The sequence below is a fragment of the Oryzias melastigma genome, linkage group LG21, assembly GCF_002922805.2.
Source record: "Oryzias melastigma strain HK-1 linkage group LG21, ASM292280v2, whole genome shotgun sequence".
NCBI lineage: Eukaryota > Metazoa > Chordata > Actinopteri > Beloniformes > Adrianichthyidae > Oryzias > Oryzias melastigma.
The window spans coordinates 18,499,527-18,524,444 of NC_050532.1; the positions used below are offsets into that span (position 1 = coordinate 18,499,527).

Consider the following 24,918-nt stretch of genomic DNA (forward strand, 5'->3'; position numbering starts at 1 on the left):
TTTCCTGCCGCAGGTCTTTGGGGGCTGGTGAACAACGCCGGCAGGGCGACACCCATCGGCCCAACGGACTGGATGGAGTTAGAGGATTTCACGAAGGTTTTGGATGTCAACCTGATAGGACTCATTGATGTGACCCTGCAGTTCATTCCACTCCTGAAGAAGGCCAGAGGCAGAGTGGTAAACGTGGCCAGTATACTCGGGAGACTGAACCTCGTTGGGGGAGGATACTGCCCATCCAAGTGGGGAGTGGAGGCCTTTTCTGACAGCCTCAGGTAGAAACGTCACATATATTTGATCACAGAATTTAAAGAAAATTATTACAACTGGTGGAAATATATATATATATATATATATATATATATATATATATATATATATAAAACTTCCAAAAATGTGCATTTTCTTTTCTGAGTTGAAATATTATGAGATATTTTTCCAATTAATCAGATCTGATGGTTTTATATTCTTCTTTATATTTATTGTATTCCTGAGGATGTTGCTGGAGCTTATCCCACCTCCTTCAGAATGTATATTTGGGTGGGTGCCAGTCTTTTGTAGTTTTTTTCGTAATTTTTTCAAGTCAGAAAAGTGATTAAATTCACATTGTGGAACTCATATATTTATGCTGATATGTTTTTTAGAAAAAGTAGTGGACAGCTCGAATATTAGGTATTTAAAGGTATTTATTTTCTGTTTTATTTAGTTTTGTGAAACTTCTAAAGTCAATGTAGAAATATTGTTTGTATATATATATATATATATATATATATATATATATATATATAATAAATTTGAGGTTTATATACATTTATATAGATTTTTTTCAGATTTTCTAAAGTTGAAACCTGAACAATAGTTGTTGTCTCTAAGAAAAAGTCTGAAAAGGCGTAAGACAAATTCTAGTGATAAAACTTCTAAATACAGCAAATTATCATCTCTTTTCCTTTCAGGAAAGACATGAGTCATTTTGGGGTCAAAGTGAGCATCATCGAGCCGGGTTTCTTCAAAACAGCTGTGACCAGTGTGGATGTAATCAACGCTGACATGAGAAGACTGTGGACTCGCCTTCCTCAAAATGTTAAAAACTCCTACGGAGTCACATATTTGGATGACTGTAAGTGAAGATGATTCTATCAGAATAACATACACATATGAAGCCGTCCCTAAGATGTGTTTTTCTTCTCTCTCAGATATGAAAGTGCAGGACTTCTCCATGAGGGTTTTGTGCTGTGCCGACCTCTCAAAGGTGACCTGGTGCATGGAGCACGCCCTAACCGCCCGCTTCCCTCGCACTCGTTACGGAGCAGGCTGGGATGCAAAGCTTTTCTGGATCCCGCTGTCATACCTGCCTTCATTTGTAGCCGACTTTGTGGTGACCACGCTCCTGCCATCCCCTCAGGAAGCAAAAAACAACTGAAAAGCTTGTCTGACTTAGTGGTAACACTTTACAAAAGTAACATGAATTAATGAACAATTAAGAATTAATTAAACATTAAATAGTTAATTTGGGTATCGCCAATAATTTCCAGAATCGATTTTTTTCCCCTGATTCTTTCAATCCACTTTATTTGATTCGATTCAATTTAATTTTGAGTTTAAGTGAGAAAACCTTCTTAATTTAAGAGAAAAACACAGTAAAGTATTACTGACTTGGTTTATCTGTTAGAAATGCTCACCAGTGTACAATAAAACACATTTCAGGGGGGAAAAATGTGCCAAAACTGTGTTACAAAATAGGAAATTTATTCATTTGTGTTTCAGCAGCAGAAAATTTCTCTCATTATTCCAAGTTTTATGTCTTCATGATACAAAAAAAAAAAAAAACCTGTGAAGAAAACAGGAACTTCTCATTTTTTTTAAACATTTGCATCCTCAAGTCATATGAACGCCTTCAGGATAACACAGCAGTGTACAAGCTAACGTTAAAAACAATCAGGTTGATTTGAGTTCAGCTAAGTGTGATTAAGTACAATAAGTTATTCTTTGCACACGTATGCAAGCTAAATCTTAATCTGCAAATGAAACTGAACCGACATGAGTTGTAGACCAATTTCTCTTTGTTGTGCTTTTAATTTACCAGCCCTGAAAATTGAAAACATGCAAGAAGTAAATACATCTCCAGCTTTGTTTGGTAAGAATAACTCAACATTCATTATTTCTCTGATAACCTCTGATCATATAAGTACTGTACATTCTGAATGTAACCATAGTTGTTATGCTTTGCTTATATTGATCTACCTGCTACCTATTTTTGAGATATTTCCGTCAAAATCTCACTGTTCAAATTTACAAATATACAACATATTAACAGTTCTATCAGCAGCTTCAGTGCAAAGATATACATATTGTACATCGAAATAAAGAAAAACATCAACACAAGTATTGGCATAAGAAATGTCAGAAGGCATAGCCCCGAAAGACTTTTGTTTCATAGAGATGAATCTCCCGTCCTAAAACGATTTTTGTACACAGGCTGCATAAAAAAATAAATTCTGTGCAAAGTGTGTGTGTTTTTTTCTTCTTCTTTGAGTCCCGTCTGTGAGACAGGGGCTATACGTCGCTGTCTTCCTTAATGAGGTTCGCTGTGTCTTTGAAACTGTCCTCGGTGGGCGTGAAGGTCCCGGGGCGATCTTTCTTCGGAGGTTTGGCAGGAGGCGTGAACGGAGAGGGCTCCGGATTGGAGGAGTCCTCTTTGTTTTCTGCAGGCTTCTCATCTTTCATCTACAAAACAAAAGTTACACCTTGTGGATTTGAGAAACACAAAGAAAGGATTCAGAATCCACACCTACCTCTGAATAAGAAGGGTTCTCAAAGGTGGTGCTTGGCTTCAATTTTCGCTTGAAAAAGCTCCACTTGGACTCCTACAAGCAAACAGAGATCTAGGACTCTGGTCTGGTTTAATCCATAAATAATACCTAAAAATGACCATTCGGTGTGCGGACCCTCACCTGAACAGGTTTGCTGCTGGCAGCAGATGTGTTAACGATGCTCGCACTCTGGTCCCCACGGTACGCTGGGTTTACAAAGTTGTTCTCCAGCTGTTCACCGCTCACATTGACAGTCACCTGTTGGAGCCACAGCTTTTTAACTTCAAATCTGGTCAAAAATGTTGTTTTATGCTGCTTTTTTTTCTAATAATCCTAAAATCTTCTGAATACATTAAAAAAATACACATAGTTTCATGTTAAAGATGGAAAACCATACTTTGTGGTATTTTTATGGAAAAGCTTATATCTGTAATACAATTAAATGTAGTTTTCTAATTTGCTTTAGTATTTATTGCATTGTCTGTGTGTTTTTACACTAAATCAGGCTGATTACAGCTCTTTACTGCAGAACTTTATTATAAACATAAAAGATAATAATAATCAGCAAATGCAGACTACTACTAAAAATAAAAATACTGACTTAATGCTTATTGTGTCTGAAAGTCAGTAACTTCCTGTTCCAGCACAAAAAGATTGTATGGAACTTTTCCTGACAAATGAGTGGACAGATCGCTTCATTGGCTGAGCCTTTTTATTAGTGTAAGACAGAGCAGGTTAACTATTTAAATCTGTAGCAGTGAGCACATAAATAACCTGAATTACTCATCAGCTGGTAGAACTGAAGATCAACAAAATGTCTCTGAGATCAACTTTTTTAGTTTTAAAAGGTTCAGTTCAGTGGTAGAGCAGAATCATGTGATAACATGACCTGGATGACTGAAAATCTTCACGTTCGTAGTCATTTCTACCTGTTTTTATTTGATAAAAATAGTTAAACGGCTATGAAAGTAAACCATATGTCATATAATACTATTTATGCCCATCTTTTGACTTGTTGAACTCTTTCTTGCAGTTAGAATATCTCACCAGCAGAGGGTGCTGCAGGGCAAACAATAACCATCCCTCCAGCAACAGTTGTGGTTATGTTCCTATTACATTTTAGGTGAATAAAATTTAAGTTGAAACAAGGAGTGATTTATTTAATTCAATATGAAATGATGTTGATTGTTAGAGCATTGGCTTACAGCGTGAAGGTGTTACACAAACGACAAAAAAACATCAAAACAACTAAATTACTGCAAACTTAATTGCAGTAATGTCTAAAGATACCAGATTATTAAAATCCATTTATTCCTGATAAAAAAAATATATTGTTTTCTGGAAGTTTATACAGGAAAAAAAACGTTAAAAATGATCAATATGTTTAAGTAAAAAGAGATAACAGAGAACTGCGGGTACCTGTGTGGCATGAATGACAGCTGGATCTCCGGTGACAGGCGCGGTGGCATACAGCGGGTTCTCAAAAGTGATCGGCTGTCTCCCAGCATCAACAGCAAAACTTTCATCCTATAAAAAAAACAAAATATTTGCTGACACTCGGATCCTTCCTGACCTTTAAGAGTGAAGGGTTGACCTCATCCTGCTGACTTTCAGAGTCCTGATGTGAATCTTGGGTAAAAGATGCTGACGGGACACTCACCATCTGCATGGCCGTGTCAATAAATGACACCGCAATGTGTGATGGTCCAAGATCCACGTTGTCGCCCGAGCGGAAAGTCACTCCGTTTCCAGTATCGGCTGACTTCACCAGGCTGCTGAGGCTGGGCAGAAATCAAAAGCTGGACTTTGATCTGATTGTTCTCCGCGCATAAAACCTTCAGTAGTGAAAAGCAGAAGCTCTGAGGGCAGGTGATGTTTACCTGGGTAGTTTGGGCATGGTGGGAATGAAAGATCCTGTTCGCTTGTAGTTGAGGAAAACTCCAACGGCCAAACCTCCAGTTATCAGGATGATGATGACGGCGAGCAGGACGGCCACAGCTGCAGGAAAGGGAAAGAAGTCGAGGAAAACTGACAACTTGAGGACAGTTGGTTTCATAATCAAACTCTGGCCAAATGCAGACTTTTAGTTTATCAATTTTTTCCAAGTTATTAAAAAAAATTGTACCTGTTCCAGCAGGAGCGCCTCTTAACTTTCCCATTTCACAATAGCTGCCCAAATAACCATATGGACATCTACAAAAAAACAAGAATTTTATTTAACTATTTTCTTTAAAAAACATGAAACTTGTTTTTAATGAAATTGTCTCATTTTCTTGTCTTAAAAAATTGCACCTGCAACTCTACACTCACTTGCACATGGGCAGATCACCATCATCAGTATAGCAGGTTCCACCATTCATGCATCTGCATGCAAGGGGCATTGGAACAGGAGGTTCAATGGCTGCAGGAGCAAAAGCCAGGCACACAGACCATCAATGCCAACAAACTCAAACCACAAAACCGCACAGGAGCAGACGAGCACATGAACAGGAGGGGTTTCGTGGATGCAAAGTCAGATGACCGTTGGCTTGGGCGTGCAGACGGACTGGGTGAAAGCTGTAGGTGACGCTTACCTGCATCGCATTCGGTGGCGTCCGTTTGAGAGGAGCCTTGAGGGCAGGCGCAAGTGTATCCGCCCGGCCGGAGGAGGCACAGGTGACTGCACACGTTCTTACAGGGGTTGGGCACTATGGATGACAGAGAATATAGCAGGTGTTTTAGAACCAACCTTTAACCATAAAACCCTCATTTTACAAAACATTCATCCTGATAATGCAACTTTTTAAAGACCCACCCTGATGAAAATTAGGTTTTTGAAAGTGTTCTTGTGACATTCTTCACCAAATATTTAAACAAAACTAAACTTAAAGTTGCATTTCGGATTATTTCTTGATTCAAATCATCATTCAATCAGGAACAGACAAAAAAAATTGTGATGTAAAAAGCATGTTGGACAGGCCACACTGTCACTCTGCTTCTTTCTGATCCACTTGTAGACAAATCGATCTACGTACATCTTCATTTTCCTAATCTGAGCTGGTATCTGGTTTAAAACTGTACAGCAGGATAAGCTCCAATATTGCTCACCATTTTTGTTGCACTGGTAGCCTAAGGTTGGGGATGTGAGGGACCGTAAACTAACAAGAGTGTCCATAAAAAGCTCTCAGTTATGGGTGACGGAATGTGGGGGGGGTTGCCTTGTGCCAGTGGTCCAGACACAATTTAGAGGCAAACTTCTAATGAACTACAGTCGCTCTGCAGAAAGTGTCATATAAAACGACGGGTTTTTTCAAATAAAAAACACCACAATCGATCAGAAGACGATTGGATTGAGTTTTAAGTCATTGTTTTGTTTCATAATGTTTCATTCTTGGACTACAGATGAAGAATTATTCAGCCTCTGAGTCTTAGTTTCCACCTGACTTCTGTAAGCAAGCCTTCATCATTCCTCGGAATTGTACAATTGCTTAAACATCCTTTAAAACTGGCTGCTTTGAGCTGTGATTTAATGAGGACACTTTTGTTCTCAATTTCTTTTCTACTTTGGCCAAAACATTTTAGCAACAGCTAAGGAAAGTGTGTCAACTTCAAACAAAAATTGTCTGGAACTAATTCTAAATTTAGGATCTTATCCCCAGAAAGGATTTGTGTATATATTGTAGCTGCTAATGCTCTGCTCAATTTGAAACATTACTGTTATCATATTCCTTTTTTAAAGGCCCTCTCTGATCATCTTTTGATTTATTGTGAAAACATTCCCAGAGGTCTTTTAATAAAAAAAAAAAAAAAAAATGTTTTCTAGGACATAGTTTCTGCAGAGTAGTAGTAGTTCATTAGAACCTCACTTCTGAGTTTTGGGGGGGACCATCTTTGCTGAGAGCTCTCTGTTAAAGCAGAACTTGTTCAAAAGGCATTTTTTAATCTGCTACAATTTGACTAAAGAATTACAATTTTGAGCTTATGTTTTTAATATATGTCCTCCATCAGAAAAAGGCCACAAGAACATGTTATAAACAACAAATACCTGATTTTCCTTGGAGTGGGTTTTTAAAGTCTGTATTCTCACACTGATTTATTTTGTAATATTAAAAACATGACTGAATAACAAAGTTGACAATGTACTAATATTACGTCCACACACAATAAAGTCAGAATCAAAAGTTTTTACACTAAAAAAACTTGTGAAGTATATAATCCAGCATCCTCACCTGAGCGGTTGTGCCGCTGTTCTTGGTAAATACGGACTTGTGTCAGCCAGGGGTTGATGGTTAAAACTTTGACTTTATGTCCTTTTCCAAACTTGTTGATCTTCCAAACTTCGCCCTTGTCTTTAGTTGTCCAGTATACATGTCCCTCAAAGACATCCAGACTGTAGGGATGCCCGATATCTGGAAGAGAGAGGGACAAGTGGGTTATTTAAAATAACAGAACTCTCATTGTAAAAAAAAAAAATATCAATATTTCATTAAAAAGATAGTTAAAAGTCTCCTTCTTCTGTGTTTTCTGACCTCCAGAGAGGATTATCTTCATGTCGGTGCCATCAGGCTTCATCGACTCGATGATGTTTTCCTTGGAGTCGCACCAGTAGATTCTGTTTCCATTAACAAAGTCCACCGCGAGCCCAGTAGGCCATCCCAGCCCCCGCTCGCTCACCAGCACCTTCCTCTGCTGGCCGTCCATCCACGCCGACTCGATCCTGGGGTTCTTTCCCCAGTCCGTCCAGTACATCATCCTGACCCAGAACCACCAAGAAAATAACTCAGATTTGGGCAGAAATGTTAATTTTTTAAAGACAGAACGAACAGCTTTTTACCCCAGTGTTGGATTCACAACTATAGCAGCAGGCTGGTCAAGGTCAGAGTAGATCAACCACTTCCTGTACCTCCCGTCCAGTTTGGCCACTTCGATTCGATTGGTTCCTGAATCTGTCCAGTAAATGTGGCTGTGTTTGGTAAAAACAAAACATAAAATTAGACCAAACCTCCAATTAAGTTGCCGTCATGGTCATGTTCACGCACCCTCCGACCCAGTCCACAGCGATGCCATCAGGGTTGGCGATATAGCGCAGGTTCAGATCCGCCTCTTTCACGGGGTTGTTGCCATAATCGTTGAACGTGGTCATGTAGGCACGTTTGATGGAACCAAACTGGGATCCGCGACCAAGAACAGTCCAGTATACAATACCTGTAATCACATTCAAGAAAAACTATTTATTTTCTTATTTTAACCTGTTTTCCCCTCAATTTCCAGACTTTTGTATATTCTAAAACAGGGTTTAAAGGCTTCACTCACTGAGGCCCTCCCCCTCTGGATCCCACAGGTAGTCCAGGGCTTGAATGTGTTCGGCGTTGTCCACGTAGTCGGAATACTGCTCAGAGGACAGATTAAAACGACGGATACGAACATTATCCGGCAGGAGCAGCACCGGTGGGTTTCCTGCACAGAAATCCAAAAATTCAGAGTGATATCCTTTGCAACAAAAAAATCATTTTTCTCATAATCTGACCTTGAGCAGCACACTCGGTCCCGTGCGGCTCTCCGAACGACAGAAAACCATCGGAACAGAAACACTCGTAGCTGCCCTTTGTGTTCCTGCAGTCCTGAGGACACATCCCGTACACCTCACACTCGTTCACGTCTGTTCACAAGAGAAAATTCACAACTAAAAAATGAAGAAAACACCTCACAGTGAAGGTTAATTTGCAGGTTTGTAGTTCACCTTCACAGTTGTGTCTTTCTGTCTCTCTGGGTTTGTAACCAGATCGGCAGGAGCAAAGGAAACCTCCACCCGTCAGGTCGGTGCAGTTGTGTTCACAGAGGTCGGCGCTGCATGTGTGCCCACTGCCTTGATCTGAAGCAAATACATGAACACATTAATAATAGAATCTACATGAATCATGTAGAAACTTGAAATCTATTGAAAACAAATCTTTTCTTTTTTTTTTTTTGGAGTTTCCCAACTTTCGTTTATAGTAATTTCTTGACTCACGACAGCCGAGCTCATCTGACTCATCCCCGCAGTCGTCATAATCATCGCAGGCGAACTGAAGAGGGAGGCACAGCCCATTGCTGCATTTGAACTCATCGTCTGAGCAGGGTCCGTGGGTGGGGGTTTGACCTGAACCAGGACCAGAGACCAGGTCAACAGAACCGTATAGAGTTTCATTCCAAACATTTAAAACTGAGTCGATTTCCATTCACAATTTCCTTTATGAATATCACTTTGTGATTTGATGATAATCAGTTTTTCCATGTCAATATCAATTTGATTCATTTCAGTTTTTTTAATACCTGGAAATATATAAATTCATAAATAAAACAAAACAAAAATAAATTTTTGTGAAGAAAAATTATTAATTTAACCCTATTCCTCTAAATACATCAAACTACTTTGGGAAGACCATAGTACGGAGCCCCTCAAGGGACATAAAAGAAAAAAAAAAATTGTCCTGGTTTATTTTTTATCTTTTTTACTACTTCTAGGGGCTCTGTGCTATAATGTTAGTAAAGTATGTGAACAAGTGGACTCACAGTTCTCCTTTCTCTCATCCGAGCCGTCCCCACAGTCTTCAACAGAGTTGCACAGCTCATGGCTGTAGATGCAGCGGTTGTTGTCACAGCGGAAACGGAAAGGAGCCTCACATGCGATGTCCACTGCAGAAAAACAAAAACCTGATTAAAATATCCACAATGTCAACAAATCTACAAGTTCAATGAAGACGATCGTTTTCGAGATTCTAATGTGCATTTGTCTCACAGCACAGATGCAACTCCTCATCGGAGTTGTCTCCGCAGTCGTTGTCTCCATCGCATTTCCAGTGAGGCAGCACACAGACGTGGTTCTTGCACTCAAACAGGAACGGCGGGCAGTACGTGCCGTTGGGAAAGCGGGTGGCTGTAAAGTCAGAACCTGAGTAAGACTTGCTTGTGTTTTAGTTATTGTATCTGAATCGTCTGAGACACTCACGACAGGACGTCTCATCTGTGAAATCCAAACAGTCGGCGTTGCCATCGCATTTGAAGCGCTCAGCGATGCAGTGACCGCTGCCGCACTGGAAGTATCCAGGTAGGCAGGTCCGCATCTCTGAGGAGCAAAACATAGAAACAAAGTGTAGTTAGGAAGTAAAAAAATGACATCGTAAGTTTTGAGTTTTGTTTGTAAAAAGATGTTGTACTTGTGAAAAAAATGACATTTTAAACACAGACAAAGGATTTTCAACTATTTTTTTCTACAAGTACAAAACATTTTTACACACACATTTGTATTTAGAGTTACAAAACTTTTCTACAAACAATTTTCTTGTCCGAATCTCTTACTACAAGTACAAAACTTGTTTACAGATTAATAACACTTAAGCAACAAATCTAACTTCATACACACAGGCCTCATACAAACTGTAGGACACACCTTAAGATGCGGCCGCATCTAACTATGACCATCCAAGTCATGAGAGCACGTGACTGAGGCATTAATTTCTGATAAAATGGTTCCAATAAAATAACTTTGACCTATACTCAATCCACTGCAAGAAAAAAGCTCTTTGGGTTGTAGCAGCTTCAATAAACTCCATCTCAATAACTGTCTGTTGGTGGTCCCGTCTATCTACACTTCCAACGTGAAGGTTTATCGCTTCTTTGTTTAGTGCAGCCCTCCGTTACTCACAAACAGCCAGATCCTGAGCCAAAACAAAGAGCCTCCACTTACCACAGTCCCTTTCATCCGAGTTGTCCTCACAGTCGTTGTCATGGTCACAGACCCAACGGTTGGGAATGCAGCGCAGATTGTCGCAACGAAACTCGCTCTCTGTGCACGAGCGTGGCACTGGGAGAAAACGGGGATGGAGAAATTATGCAAATGCAGGAGTTTGTTTGAACAGCTGCAAATGCTCAAGTGTGCACTTAGAAATCCATCAGATCTCAGAACCTCTTTTTTTATTGTTTCTAGTCAGATCTGATGTCATTTTCAAACTTAATGGTTGTTTCTGTTTTTCAACAAACACTTCGCTAACGAAAGTGGTGTAAAAAAAAAAAAAGCACCTGCTAAACCTCCTTTGTCAGCATGAAGAGGAGCAGATCCAACACCACTTTTTCCTCATCTGAGAAGTTACATCAACCTAAATAACTGGCAGATCCTCAGACATGTTTAAATTCTCCAGGGCAAAGGGTGACAGCCTCCCTCACTCCCCTCTCTGACACACCGAGGACAGCCTGTTACTCTTGCAGCTGATAAGACTTCTTCTCCCGGTGATGTACTCTGCAGAAGCCTCTACGAAAAACTCCCCAGCTAACTGATAAAATGATTCCGAGGCTATTTTATGCCATCAGCACAACCCACTGGGCTGCAGCAGCACGGACATCCAGACGCCGAACTGTCACTCACCGCAGCTGCGCTCGTCTGAATTGTCCCCGCAGTCGTCATCCCCGTCACACTTCCACCTCAGCGGGATGCAACGGTGGTTGTCACATCGGAAGTCTCCGTCTGGATTGCAGGTCAATTCGTCTGAAAGATAAGTCCAAGAACATCTAAGGAAGCTAAAAAATAAAGAAGGCCTGCAACAAACAAAAAGATACACCTTTGAGTGCACCAAGAGGTAGAAATGCAAAGATGTGGATCAAAAACTATTGACCATGAAATTATTATGCTGCTTATTGCAGCTTAGAAGGCTGATGCTTGTGAAGCGTTTCGTTACTTTAAAAAGCAACATTTAAAGACAAACTCTAAGATAAATTGTGTTTTGGTGTTTTAAAGGGTAAAAAAACCCTAAATCAGCTTTTTTTCTGTTGATTTCTATAAATAGGGCTTTAAAAGTGATGTTCAATGGCCATTGCCAAATTTTTGACAAATTAAAATAAACTGTCTGTGTGCTGCCCTCTACAGGTTAAAATTGGGTATTGCAGTTGAATTTTGTGATTGGTCAACTGGTGTGTCCAAAAAGTTCATGCTCTGAACTCCAGTCAGTATAAAAACCCCAATATTTGATTCTGTAACTATAACTCCGCCGCTCAGCCCACCTCCACTAACCCCGCCCGCTTTTTTTTTTTCATTTTTCAAATCTGGAGTCAGCCCCCATTGATGCCCTGTTTGGTAACCCTTTAATGTATTCTTGTGGCATTTTTCATATTATAAGAAAATTAAGAAAAAAATGCATCTCTGAGTATTTCTTTATCCAAATCGTTAACAGATAAAATATGTTGTTTAAAATAGATCATATTTGTTACGAAGAATACTAAGATTACGATTACAATCAACTTTATTAATAGGGATATTTAGTTGTAGTAGCAGCAAAATAAAAATAAAATTAAAAAAATAAAATAAAATAAATACGAAATATAGAGGGATGAAAAACTGCTATGCAAATACATGCAAACATGTACTGTATATACATAGCAGTCAGCAACAACAAAAGTAGACGAACAAAGTGTAAAAACACTAAAAAGTTAGAAAAGTGTGGCAGAACGCTACTACTAACTGCCGCCTGAGGCAGCGCCATCTTGCATCTTGCAAAGGGAGGACCACTAGATCCATTCTAATGCATCCAGTTCTAGACAACAAGATTCATGTACGTCTTGATTTTCCTTTTTCAAGTTGGCATCCGACTCAATTATTACTCTCAATCTTTGTTGCACCATTAACGGTTGTGGGTGTAAGAGGCTGTAAGCTAGCATGTAAACAGAGAGCTCTCAGCAATGGGAAAAACTCATACGAATGAATTACTGCGGAAACTATATTCCCGATAACAACACTTTTTTTTATAATCATAATTAAAAGACCACTGGGAACGCTTCGAAAATAGATCAAAAGAGAAGGTCTTTAAGTTAAACATGTTAACCCTAAAAGACAAATAACAGAGATGGAATTTTCTCACAAGGTTCTACGAGAAGTTATTTCTATTTATAATTCTATCAATAAATCATAAGAACATTGTGGCGTGAGAGGAAATGTCCTAGTTTGTAGCTATTAATGAAAATGTCAGTTTGAAATGAAAGACATCCTTTTTTTTAATTAAAAGGCAGAAGGAAGGTATGGAGGGAGGATGGCAGCCTGCCAGACACAGATGTGTAAGCTCCATTCATGCCAGCGTAGGGTACGTCTGAAGAGGATAAGAGCTCGGGAGATGAGAACCACAGACGGGAGAGGAGTGGAGCCGAGCTGGTCTGAGCTGTCTCTACCACACGGTGCTGGGGGGTCAAAGATAGCGCGGTGTTAGCCAGTCCTGCCCTCCTGGCCCTCCACCTGGCCCATCTGCTGCATTCTTACAGGAAGATTAGCGCAGATCTCCCCTCCAGCGCAGACATGGCACTAATGGAGTGAGGGCCTCTGATAAGAGACGGGAGCGCCGCGGACGAGTGTGTTTGGATCGTAGCAAGTACAAAGAGACTTATGTGAACCCTGCCCCCACGCAAGGACAGATCAACAACAGAGGCATACGCACATATATGTGGACTCATACCACGGGGCTGCTCATAAATCTGTGGTGCTTCAAGGGAGAGGTAAATGCTGGGGGAGGGTGAGTGGTGACCGCTCTCCATCAGCACCTCCTAATACCACAGTGCATAATGTTCCACAGGAGGATGAGGCGTTGGGTAATTGCCCGTCCTTCTTTTCTCAGGGGAATGCCTGTATTCTCTTTGCTGATATCACATCAACATAAATACAAATAACAGGTTCATTTTTTTTCTTCAGCTTTGCATCGGGTTCAAAGTTTTAAAGCCATCTCTGAAGAGTCGCTGAATATTAGTTTGCTAATTTTGTGCTTTTTTTCAGTGAGACTGTTCTAGGACATTGATGGTTGACGTCTTATTTCTTTCGTAAAGTGTTACTTAAATGCTGAGTTATTTTTAGCTGAGCTCTATCGAATGAAGCGCTTGCCCCAAGCTTATCCTGCCCTTTTTTAAACATATTTGACTAGATTTCTACCTTAATAAAATTCAATATGTCCCCTAAATTTGATAAGAAAGATAGAATAGGGTAATAAAAATAGCTTAGTGTGTATTCACACTGGAAAAATGATTTGTTCCAGACCGGGTCCTAAACTGTGCGTACGGTCTGGGATCTGCTGGAGATTTCTGTTCCAGACCAACACTTGTAAACATAACCAAGTGACTCTTGGATCTCTTCAGTCATTGACCAGCAGTTATGGGTGTGGGTCAAACAAAAGAGAAAGATGGAGGTGCTGCACTTTGCAATTTTTTGCCAGGATTGTTCGCTTATTGAAACTTTTTTTTTAAGTCTGTATGGAGGCCAGGTTCGACAGTTTTTACTGCTGCTTTGATACGGTGGTACTAATGCTACACTTTCACTTATTCAAACTTTATATTTTGTTGACCAATTTTGATCTGTATCAACGTCAGGTACTACACTTTATATATGCTACTTTAGCGTGCTGTAAGGCGGTTACTATGAAGACAATAGCTATGAAAGTACGCTGATAAGTGTTTGACATGACATTTGTGGACATTGATTCAAACCCACAAAATATGTATTAAATGAATATAACTTCATTCAAATGTCTTGAATCCTGTTTGTGTTAAAGACTCACCACAGTCCTGCTCATCACTGTTGTCCCTGCAGTCATTGTGACCATTACAAACAGACCACAGAGGCACACAGCGGTAGTTCGTCCTGCAGTCAAACTCCGTATGATTGTCACATCGATAGGCTGGTCCCACTACAGATGAGAGAAATCACAAAGAAAAACTTTACATTTTGCTGCTCATTTAAAATTTGATCTTTTTGGGCAAATAAAAACGGGGTTCCCATGTACTCACTGCACTCCTCCAGCGGCTCATCTGAATTGTCACCACAGTCATCATCCACGTCGCATTTCCAGGCCTGCGGGATGCAGCGCCCGTTCCGGCATTTGAACTGTCCAGGGCGGCACGTCCTGGCAGAGCAGTGGGCGGGGTCTTCGTCCGAATGGTCGCCACAGTCGTCCTCGCCGTCACACTGCCACGACTCAGGGATGCATCGCTTATTTGCACACTGCCACTGATGGCTTTCACACTGATGAGTAGCTGGAAACAGAACAGCGACGAGCATCTCAAACATGTTAGTCAATGCTGGAAACTTTAAGCAACAAATCAAAGAAGTTAAACTCACCACACAGCACAGGATCTTCATCTGAACCATCGGGACAGTCCTGGTTACTGTTACAGAGAAAGTATGGACTGGTACAGTTTCCATCGCTGCACTGAAACTGCCCAAGGTGACAGTGACGAATGGGACAGGTGGAAGGTTCGTCTGAGCCGTCTCTGCAGTCGCGCTGACCATCACACTTCCACCAGATGGGAACACAACTGATGACACAGAAGCAAGATGTCAAACAATACAAAGCCACAGAGAAACAAACACACACACATGACAGTTTTGAAGCATTTATTGAGGAAAAATCACCTCTAAATTGTGGGCAGGACAGTTAGTGTGGAGAAATACCGCCTCCCTTCCCTTTCCTGTTGCTAAGAGTGCAAAACAAGGAGCTTGTTGCCAGCCCAACATACTTTTCTTTATCACTAATAACCTCATTTTCAAACGGTATTTGCAATTACAACAATGGGAATAAAGAAAACTCAGAAATGGAATTGTGAGGTTAATTTTCTTTATATATGTGAAAAAAAATACCACAAGGTTATGTTAAAAACATTAAAAAGGCGACTCTGTTCTGAGTGTAAACTTGTTTTGTGGTGTCTGTAAATTAAATTTAACAATGGGGTCGTCCCAAAAATATTGTCTTGGTAGCTAAATTTGTAAATCATCAAACAAAAGATTATTAAAAAAAACAAAAACACTACACTTTTATAAAGCTTGAAATGATATGAGGAAAAAATGATTTGAGTCATTTACCAGCTTATTGGTCTAGAACAGGGATCTGCGACCTTTGCCAGTAAAAGAGTCATTTTTGCCTGTTTGGTACAGATCAAAACCTTTTAGGAAAATTTGATACTACTTTGTATCATTACATTGTCATTTTTTAAATAATAAATATGAATTATACATATTTTTGTGTCATGAATACATTCCTAAATATTAACATAAACTGCAATTTTCTCTAAGTGTAAAGTGATTTTCTATTTTTGACAGAAGCTCATATGACTTTCTTTCAAAATAAAAGACTTCCTGTCTCAAACAAGAACATTCAAGTGAAGCAAAATATATTCCTAAACAACGCGAGACAGAAATGACATTTTCTCTTATTATACTTTAGGTTTACTTTGGTGACCCGTCATCCTTTTTCCTACTACTGCTGCTGTTAACTGGAGCTAAAACATGAAACAGGATTGGTTAATGATCCAGCAGAAAAGGTATATGAAGTATACACAAATCTATGTATTTTACGTACTCCCCTCTGAATAGCTACTAACTTTTGTTATGCAGCATACGATACTTTAAAGTCATAAAATAAACTCAGCAATCAGAAAAGATCAGACTTTTTACCAAAGTTTTGCCAAGTATTTGTAATCTGTGTATTCTGGAGGAAGCGCAGGAATACAGTTTCAGCCATAAACTTATAAACTTTATTAAAATAAATTAAATCAATGCTAAGTTATCAACCCTTACTTATAAAAATCACTACTATTTTATTTTTCTTTAGCCAGACAGTCACTGTGGAGGGTAGAAGAGCCGCATGTGGCGCCGGAGCTGCAGGTTACAAACTTCTAGAAGTATAACGTCTGACCTGGGATTGGGAGGGTAAACAAATGTCTAAGAAAGGAGACCCAATACCTTCCTGCTTGTCACTCGGCACTAAAGGGAGTGGATTGGGGGGGTTAAACCACCAAATGGTATCTGAACGCGGCTGTGACTGCAGGTCACTGCTATCCCGGGGAATAGGTCACATACGGAGAGCACATTTCACGCATCCAGGTGTGTGACAACCAGTTGGAATTTAATATTATTTTCCATTTACTTGTACTTCTTTCCACAAATTCAACATTTTTTTTTATATCAAGAACATGATCATGAATTACATCAAATGTTGGAATAAGTTTAATAAAATCTGTCAAACAGAAGTAGCTTGAAATACTATGAGGGAGATCATGGAGGTTTTACCCACCGTTCATTATTGGCACATCTGTACTGCGTGCTGGTGCACATGGGCAGGCATCGGCTCACACCTCCAGTCTGAACGGTCAGGAAATGGTCGGGGCACTCACAGGTGTGTTCGCGCCCCCCGTCACGGATCAAGCACAGATGAGAACAGCCCCCATTGTTCACAGCACAGGGGTTGTTTACTATAAAAGGAAGAGACACAGTCAAATAGTATCCACTCAGCACAGCTGCGTAAATACAGGCCAGCCATTGTCCAGCGAGCTCCTCGAGAACCCCTGAGAGTCTCCAACCCACCGATGGGCTGTCTGTACGGGTGGCAGACGTGGACGTCAAATGGTCTGTGCGTCGTGTTAACAAGGACTTGGCGACCAGAGCCGTTGTATTTGTTGCCTTTCTCCACGGTGCGGGTGTTCCAGTCCGTCCAATAGACGGTGTCTTCAAATACTGTCAGTGCAAACGGGTGTGGCAGATTTCCATCGTACACCGTGTGTCTGTGCTGGCCATCCAGGTTAGAGTATCTGGGAGGGACATGAACAGTTTGACGGTTTATCACTTTTACCGCATGAGAAGGGAACGTAACTGTTAACCGGACTTACTCGATGTAATTCAGATGAGCGTCGGACCAGTAGAGTTTGTCGTTGGTGTAGTCAATTGTGATGCCGTTGGGCCACTCCAGCTTTGAAGTGATGACTGCAGTTTTGTTGGTTCCATCCATCCCAACACGGCCGATAAACGCTTTGTCTCCCCAGTCTGTCCAGAACACGTACCTAACAGGAGGTAAAGGAAAACGCTTTAGATCACGGGTCCCCAAACTTTTTCTTGTGAGGGCCATATACAGTAGCTGTTTTCTTCTCTGATGTGGGGCCGGGTCGGTTTGTAGGCTAACAGAAAAAAAACATCTGGATCTTTCGGCTCCCAAGAGGCTATTTAAATCATTTTGTTGTTTTTTGTAACTTATTATAAATAAATACATAAACTGTGGAAGTGTGGAATAAAAAGTCACATTCTATACAGGTTTTCGATCATGCGGCCAAATTAAAAAAAAAAAAAAAAAAATCATGGGTGTGGACTGGAGGAGGGCCCGCGGGCCGTAGTTTGGAGAACCCTGCCTTAGATTTTGTTGTTCCGATGACAATTTAAGTATCTAGCTTTAGGCTTCTGAACTAAATATACTGTATGATGACCAAACTACAATGTTAAGTTCAAGAGCCTTATAATAAACCAACAAAACCAGCTTGGTGTCCTCGTGGTAGAGTGTCCTCCTAGAGACTGGAAGGTTGTGAGTTCAAATCCAAGGTCGAGTCTAAATAATGACAAATGGGTGGATTCAGGAGTTGAACCACCAAATGGTTCCCGAGCGTGGCTGGTCACCGCTCCCCCAGGGGATAGCTCAAATACAGAGAGTTAAATTTCACACACCTAAGTGCGTAACAAATAATGGGACTTTTTAACTTTAAAAGACTATGGGTGCTGTTTCTATAAAAAAATATTTTCCTTGATTTTTGAAAACATCTTTAAAATGTATTGAACTATTTGTTTATATTTCTACTAACTAATTTATCATAAAAATGAACAAATAACTCAATTAATTATGGAAACTTCTAAAAAATAATTTGCCTATAAATAAATGTATGCTAATTCACCCAATGTTTTAGAATAAAGGAATAGTAAACTTTAAAATCTTTGTTTCTTGCAAATAAAAAATGTTTTTTTTCATAATATTTCAAAGCAAAGAATTAAGATTAAGATATTATCACTAAAAAGTAAAATATTAATGATAATTGATTGCAAAATAAAATAAAATTAAAAAAAAAAAACAAATGTATTTCGGGGTAATATTCTCCAGGTGTCAAATTAAGTCAATTCTATGACAAAATGTAAAACCCTCACCCATATTTGGGATGCAGGACAATGCCTCTGGGGTTTTCAAAGCAGTAGGTGTTGTTGGCATCAACGCAGTGTTCAGCCAGCTTCCTCACAAAGCGACCATCTAGTTCAGACACTTTGAGGCAATCCAGGAAGCTGTCCGCCCAGTAGAGCTTCCTGGCCACCCAGTCAACTGCAAGGCCCTCCCCGTGCAGAACTCCATTGACCACCACCTCTCTGTTACTCCCATTGAAAGACATTCTCTCAATGACTCGGCGGCTCACGTCAATCCAATAGAGGCGTCTGTCGACGCGATCAAAGTCCAGAGCCACCACGCTCGTGAGGCCCTGCAGGATGAGCGAGTAGGCCTCTCCGTCTGTTGAAAGGTTCCTCAGATAGTAGCGGTTGCTGAAGATGAGGTAAGGTGAGATGTTGCTGTTCTGCCTGCAGGTGTGACCGTCCGGCTCTCTGAGGTAACCCGGGGCACACTTGCACACGTATGAGCCGATGGTGTTTTCGCAGATCTGACTGCACACGCTGGGCGTCTTTGAACACTCGTCGACGTCGTCACACGTCTTCCTGTCCGACATGAGATGGTACCCGGGAAGACAGGTGCAAATGAAGCTGGTAGGCGTGTCCGTGCAGTTGTGATCACAGTGGTGAATGGACGGGTCAGTGCATTCATTGATACCTGGAGTTTAAAAAAGAAAGTTTCAAACATGACTGATGATGAAGCAAAAAGAAACTTTTCTCAAGCCACTTTTAAACCTTGTTAATGCTTTTTAGTTACCACTAAAAGCAGATCACCACAGATATCATTAATAAATATTTTTAATTTTTTTTAATATCCATACAAGAAATTGTGACTCATTCTTTTATCGATCCCAAATGAAGAATTCCAGAACATATAATCTAAGTTAGGCAAAAAAAAAAAACACAGGAACATTCTGTCTCCAAAGTAATTTGGATATTCCAACCCCTTCATTTTTTACTTTGAGATTTTGAAATATCTTATCATCAGGTTGTCCTAACATTTATCTGCCTCCATTTGATCCAAAAATTCTCTGCAAGATATCTAATAAGAACATGTTTGGAATCTTTTCTCCAATTTTCTTGGTTCCAAATTTTACTCTCATTCTTTTCCAAGTCCTGTTTAAAATCCTAATGACGAAAATACATAGAAATATTATTTTTTTTAGGGATTTAAAATAGAATCTGTAGATAATGACCAATTATCCTGTAAAGCAAAAGTGAATTTTACGTTTCTAAAGCACGACGGAATATTAAGGCCACAAAAAAAAGCAATATTACAACCTTTTATCTCGTAAATTTTCCACTTTAAATCTAAAAAATTTAATGTTTTTCTTCTTGTTAATTTACGGGAAATAAAGTAATAAATTTAGCTTATGAGTTTTTAAGTCATAAAAATCCGGCTTTATTCTTGTAATGAAACAGTTGCAACTTTTTTCTCATAGATGTACGAGATTTAAAGTTGTCATTTTACTTTTTTTTGCTTGTAGGCTGGCCCTAATACTCTACCGTACTAAAGCAAACTTGTTCATCATAACAAAAAAAGTAGTATTTATATCAGATATCTTAAAAGTGTTAGATTTTGAAAGCTTTGGAGACAAAAAATAAAAATGTTTGCAAAGATGGTGTTTGGAAACAAATTAAAATAGGAAATTTGTCTTTATGGTGGACTTCACCAAAAGTGACACATAAAAATATAACTAAGATCATCTGTAGCCTTCATCAGATTTCATATGATCTGACTAATGAATCTAATATAATTTATTTTATAGGTAAAAGAAGAATTTGAAACAATAAAAAGTTAAACACATACACAAATTAAGTAAATTGTGAATGGGCAGAAATAATTCTGTTTTATTTTTAGTCCCCTCTGGACTCTGTTTTGCCACACACCATATCAAACATGGTAGTGGGAGTATGATGGTGTGGTAGTGCTCTGCTGCTCCAGTTGCCTGGAAGATTGGACCCCTATGCAAAGAGAATTTTGCTGATGAACAAATATGCTGGCAGTCTATGACTAAGCATTTTTGTCTCACAATGAACCAAATTATAAAACCAGGGTGTTAAATGAGTTACTTAAATGAGTATTATCCACGATTCAGTTCAAACTTTGATTTTTGGATCACAATTTTGTATTACAAAAACAACAAAAGAAAGATTTAAAAAAAATTTAATTTGCTAATGAGCAAATAGCAATGAAGAAACACTTTTCAGTTAGCTTATAGTAAGCCTGGTGTAAAGTAATATTGATGATTGCTTCACTTAAAACACCATTAGAAAAATATTTGAGAACCAAAAAAAAAAAAATCTTTTAAATAGTAGTTATTTTCATAAAAATGGGACTATAGCTGTCATAAAAGGGTATTCCAACTGATCAAACATTTCTCATTAGAAACCATAAAGTCGACACTACAAAAAAAGAACTACATCTGCAATCCTTCTCCACTCACCACATCCTTTTTCATCGCTGTTGTCAGAGCAGTCATCGCTCCGGTCGCACACGCGGCTCAGGTCAATGCAGTGTCCGTTTTCACACCGGAAGCTTCCAGGGGGGCAGGTGGGTGCCGGCGTCCGGCACGTGTGCTCCAGCTCATCAGACTCGTCCCCGCAGTCGTTGTCACCATCGCACACGAAATCCTGCGCCACACAGCGGCCGTTCTGGCAGGTGAACTGGTGGGGTTGACACGGCTGATACGTGCAGCCCTGCTCGTCGCTGCTGTCCCCGCAGTCGTTACGCCGGTCGCACCTAAATTTAGAGGAAGTCAGAAAGGAATTTCCAATCATCTTTGGATATATAGTAAACCTGTTCCTAGTGGTTTCTTGATTATGATTATACTGTTTTTAGCTAAAATAAAAAAAAAACTGTCATTTTCTATTCAATAAAATGCAATTTTAAGCTTAATTGTCTTTATATATGCCACTAGAAGATATTTAAAAACACCAAAAACACTATTCATTGGAGTGGGTCTTTAAATCATTTCTTGGATGACACTTATAGCTAACCTGTAGGAGCTCCGTATGCAGAGGCCGTTGCTACAAGTGAACTCATTGATGCCGCAGGATCTGTGTGTGCAGTTCTGATGCTCGTCCAGAGCATCCGCACAGTCTGCATCCCCATCACACACCCAATCACGTGGAATACATTTCCTTTGGGGTGGTTGGTTGTTCGCACAAGTGAACTCCGAGCTTGAACACGTGCGATTGGCTGGAAAAACAGCAAACCTAATGTTAAATATAGACAGTGACATCTTCAGTTAAAATCCAAACATTCCAAAGTGTATTTCAAACAACAGGAAATTCTTCCATCAAATGCGATTGATCCATTTGGCTCGAAGACAGTCTCCTACAGAGGCTTAGGCTGAGCCGAAGTATGCTGCCTCAGGCATCTTATTTTTGAATCACATTCTAGTGAGATATAACAATCCTGAACCGCTCTAAGCCAGGAAGCCAGAGAAAGGAGACACGCACAAAGTAACAAGTGAGGCAGGAAAAATTAGGAATGTCAGCTCCTTGGACTGGAGATCTTCTGTAGGAGACTAAAGGTGCTGGGCTCTGACTGCCTGTGTCTCTCTTCAAAACAATCCCCATTGGTATGCACCTACAAAAGTCAGCGTCCTGAATAACAACAGCATGTGGAAACTCCCCAGCAAAGTCAAAACGTCCTGCAGAGGAAGACTGTGCTCAGTAAAAAAGGAGGGATAGACTGGAAAACCCATACCACAGTTGTGCCTCTGGTCTTCATCACTCATGTCCCCGCAGTCATTGTCCCCATCACAGATCCAAGACAAGGCGATGCACCTGCCATCGTCACATCGGAACTGGTCTGTGTTGCAGGTTCTGATCAGGGTGGCTGCAGAGACAAATGCATTGGATCACAAATGTTGCACCAAAGGTCCAGCCTTTTCAGACCAACTGTAAATGCTTCTTTAATTGCCAATTACTGCAGGTACTTCCTGCAGGCGAGCCTTTCATTAACGAGAAAGGCTCGACACAACCCCGGCAGGGCTTTTAAGATACTCATGGCAGCTTCACATTCTCATGCATGGTGAGCTACCAAAACAAAAGCCAAAAAAGAGGCTCTGTAACCCTTGGTGGACAAAGAGAGGGGGAGGTGCTGTTTGTCCGAGGACATTGAAGGGCGTCACCGCGTAGGAATGTGGCGCACAATGGGAGGCCTGACTGACCACATCCCCAACAAAGAAATACACCACTGACTCGCACTCTCTGCTACATCACTCACAGAAGTCTCTCACACAGACGCAGACTGGCGGACAGGCACCTTCACACAATCATCAAGCAGCTGATAATGGCGAGGAGGGGGGCAGCAGCGGGGCGAAACAAAGCCAAAAGCCCCATTCTGGGTGTGAGAGCATTGTGTGACACTCACTGCAGGAGAGGGGTTCATCAGAGCCATCGGAGCAGTCAGATCCTCCGTCACAGTACCAGTGGGCGGGGATGCAGCGGCCGCTGGAGCAGCGGAACTCACTCACGGAGCAGGTGGAGGAGGCTGCTCACGACACGGGGAAAAGAAGCAAACTTTTTAAGCTGTAACAAGACTGATTTCTTCCATCATGCTCTGACCACAACAGATTCAAGATAAATCTGGAATTTCTCGCCTTTGTTCTTGACAATCTACAAGAGAAAAAAATAGTTTTTTTAAACTAATAGTGTTTCTTCATATTAAAATGTTATTGATAGTCATTAAAGTACAAGCATATTTTTCTTTTCCAGCTCCAATCCACTTTTATCTTTCAATATTCCTTTCTTCTTATCAACATTATTGGAAATAAATTCCCATTCCATAGTTATTCTGTGAGAATTACATGATCCATTAGGAACCCAAATAATTGACTGTCTGGTTAATTAGGATATTTAAAGTCCCACTCCAGCCACCTTTTGATTTATTCTCAAAGTGTTCCAAAAGGGTCTTTTAATCACGAGTATGCTGTTTTTAAGGAAAATGAAAAAACAAAAAACTATAATTTTCTAGCGCGCATAGTTTCTAGTATTTGTTTACACATTCTCCCGATAGCTTACAGCCTTTTACAACCCCAACATAACATTACTGGAGCAACATAAATGGCGATCAATATTAGATCTATCCATTCATACAATTTTGAGCCAGATGACAGCTCAGATAAGGAAAACGAAGATGGATTTTTCTTAAACAGCATTTTTCCATATGCTTATGATTCACAATTTACATATTGATATTCAGACATGCAAAATGCCACAGGAACATGTAAATAACACCAAAAACACATTATTCATTTGAAGATGTCTTTAAAGTTTTCCTAAAAATATAGATTAACATCTTAGAAACATTTTTTCTTTCAATTGTGCATGTTAAAGGAAACTGATGAAGCCGGTGTTTTTCACTTTAACATTACTTCAACTTGCATTCACCATGGAAAAGTATTTAGTATAATAATAGTTGCACACATTGTATTTTGTTTTTTCAATAATTGGGTTAATTCTACTGCCTTTTTTTTCCTATTTTATCTTTGTGCACTTTAAGACAACCGCATTCCTTAGGAATTCATTTATCTCTCTTATAAGAAGAGGTTTGCCTGTTTGCAGAAGTACAAATGCCAGATTTTTGTGTCTCTCACAAATAGGAGTTCTTTAAAGCCCCAAATGACAGGTACATCTAGGGATGGCTTATGTGTGGAGAACAAGTTTTGACTTCAGCTTTATGTTCCACTCCATGCATTTTGGACATCAGCACTAAAGCCTTGTTACCACTCAGCAGTCCGGTGCGTCCGGTCTGGTAAGGAGTAGTACAGTAAGGACCAGTTAATTCTGGAGAGCGTTTCCACTCAGTTACGCCTCGCTTCTACTGAGTGGTTTGTTTTCATGGCGCATGCATGGTGTAGATCGTTAGCGTGTTTTTGCACTGTCGTGACTAGAAAAGCAACAACAATGGAGGTCATCCAGCAGCTCGTCTTTTTCTTGCTTTACTTTTTGTACATTGTTCATAACAGGAATTTAATGTTGTTTGAAAGAAGATTGCAGGTGACAAAGAAGAAGGAAAGGAAAGAAGAGGAAATCTGAATCGCTGGCTTGGCGATATACTGGTGCTTAGGGCTGGGCGATATGACGATAAAAAACCGTGTACGATATCCAAAGCTGACGATAGGTCATTTTTAAGATATCGTTATATCGCGA

At 40.0% G+C, this 24,918-nt stretch overlaps 2 protein-coding genes across 7 annotated transcripts in view; one reads left to right on the plus strand and one right to left on the minus strand.

The window, feature by feature from the left end:
- Positions 1 to 2,504, plus strand: part of rdh1 (retinol dehydrogenase 1) — a 6,231-nt gene extending 3,727 nt beyond the window's left edge. Inside the window, exons 4-6 of the mRNA XM_024286922.2 lie at positions 14 to 272; positions 951 to 1,114; positions 1,191 to 2,504. Of these exons, the coding sequence (XP_024142690.1) occupies positions 14 to 272; positions 951 to 1,114; positions 1,191 to 1,417 (650 nt within the window). The 3' untranslated portion in view covers positions 1,418 to 2,504. The remainder of the gene's footprint in view (positions 1 to 13; positions 273 to 950; positions 1,115 to 1,190) is intronic.
- The window catches only part of lrp2a (low density lipoprotein receptor-related protein 2a), a 55,957-nt gene continuing 32,761 nt past the window's right edge, over positions 1,723 to 24,918 (minus strand). For 5 of the 6 annotated variants that reach the window (XM_024286917.2, XM_036209648.1, XM_036209647.1 and 2 more), the window contains 33 exons: positions 23,138 to 23,257; positions 22,469 to 22,600; positions 21,754 to 21,955; positions 21,201 to 21,496; positions 18,745 to 19,411; positions 17,451 to 17,621; positions 17,149 to 17,372; positions 16,859 to 17,036; positions 14,908 to 15,104; positions 14,577 to 14,822; positions 14,348 to 14,476; positions 11,188 to 11,307; positions 10,513 to 10,629; positions 9,775 to 9,891; positions 9,565 to 9,702; positions 9,339 to 9,461; positions 8,797 to 8,925; positions 8,527 to 8,658; positions 8,314 to 8,445; positions 8,100 to 8,243; positions 7,826 to 7,991; positions 7,621 to 7,749; positions 7,316 to 7,539; positions 7,016 to 7,195; positions 5,381 to 5,494; positions 5,118 to 5,208; positions 4,933 to 5,000; positions 4,688 to 4,805; positions 4,468 to 4,588; positions 4,227 to 4,334; positions 2,949 to 3,065; positions 2,790 to 2,861; positions 1,723 to 2,721 (listed from right to left, as the gene is read on the minus strand). In XM_024286917.2, coding sequence (XP_024142685.1) covers positions 2,551 to 2,721; positions 2,790 to 2,861; positions 2,949 to 3,065; positions 4,227 to 4,334; positions 4,468 to 4,588; positions 4,688 to 4,805; positions 4,933 to 5,000; positions 5,118 to 5,208; positions 5,381 to 5,494; positions 7,016 to 7,195; positions 7,316 to 7,539; positions 7,621 to 7,749; positions 7,826 to 7,991; positions 8,100 to 8,243; positions 8,314 to 8,445; positions 8,527 to 8,658; positions 8,797 to 8,925; positions 9,339 to 9,461; positions 9,565 to 9,702; positions 9,775 to 9,891; positions 10,513 to 10,629; positions 11,188 to 11,307; positions 14,348 to 14,476; positions 14,577 to 14,822; positions 14,908 to 15,104; positions 16,859 to 17,036; positions 17,149 to 17,372; positions 17,451 to 17,621; positions 18,745 to 19,411; positions 21,201 to 21,496; positions 21,754 to 21,955; positions 22,469 to 22,600; positions 23,138 to 23,257 — 5,393 coding nt within the window. In that variant the 3' untranslated portion in view covers positions 1,723 to 2,550. Of the gene's footprint in view, positions 2,722 to 2,789; positions 2,862 to 2,948; positions 3,066 to 4,226; positions 4,335 to 4,467; positions 4,589 to 4,687; positions 4,806 to 4,932; positions 5,001 to 5,117; positions 5,209 to 5,380; positions 5,495 to 7,015; positions 7,196 to 7,315; positions 7,540 to 7,620; positions 7,750 to 7,825; positions 7,992 to 8,099; positions 8,244 to 8,313; positions 8,446 to 8,526; positions 8,659 to 8,796; positions 8,926 to 9,338; positions 9,462 to 9,564; positions 9,703 to 9,774; positions 9,892 to 10,512; positions 10,630 to 11,187; positions 11,308 to 14,347; positions 14,477 to 14,576; positions 14,823 to 14,907; positions 15,105 to 16,858; positions 17,037 to 17,148; positions 17,373 to 17,450; positions 17,622 to 18,744; positions 19,412 to 21,200; positions 21,497 to 21,753; positions 21,956 to 22,468; positions 22,601 to 23,137; positions 23,258 to 24,918 lie in introns of those variants that run through there. The other variant, XM_036209649.1, reaches the window with a different exon arrangement.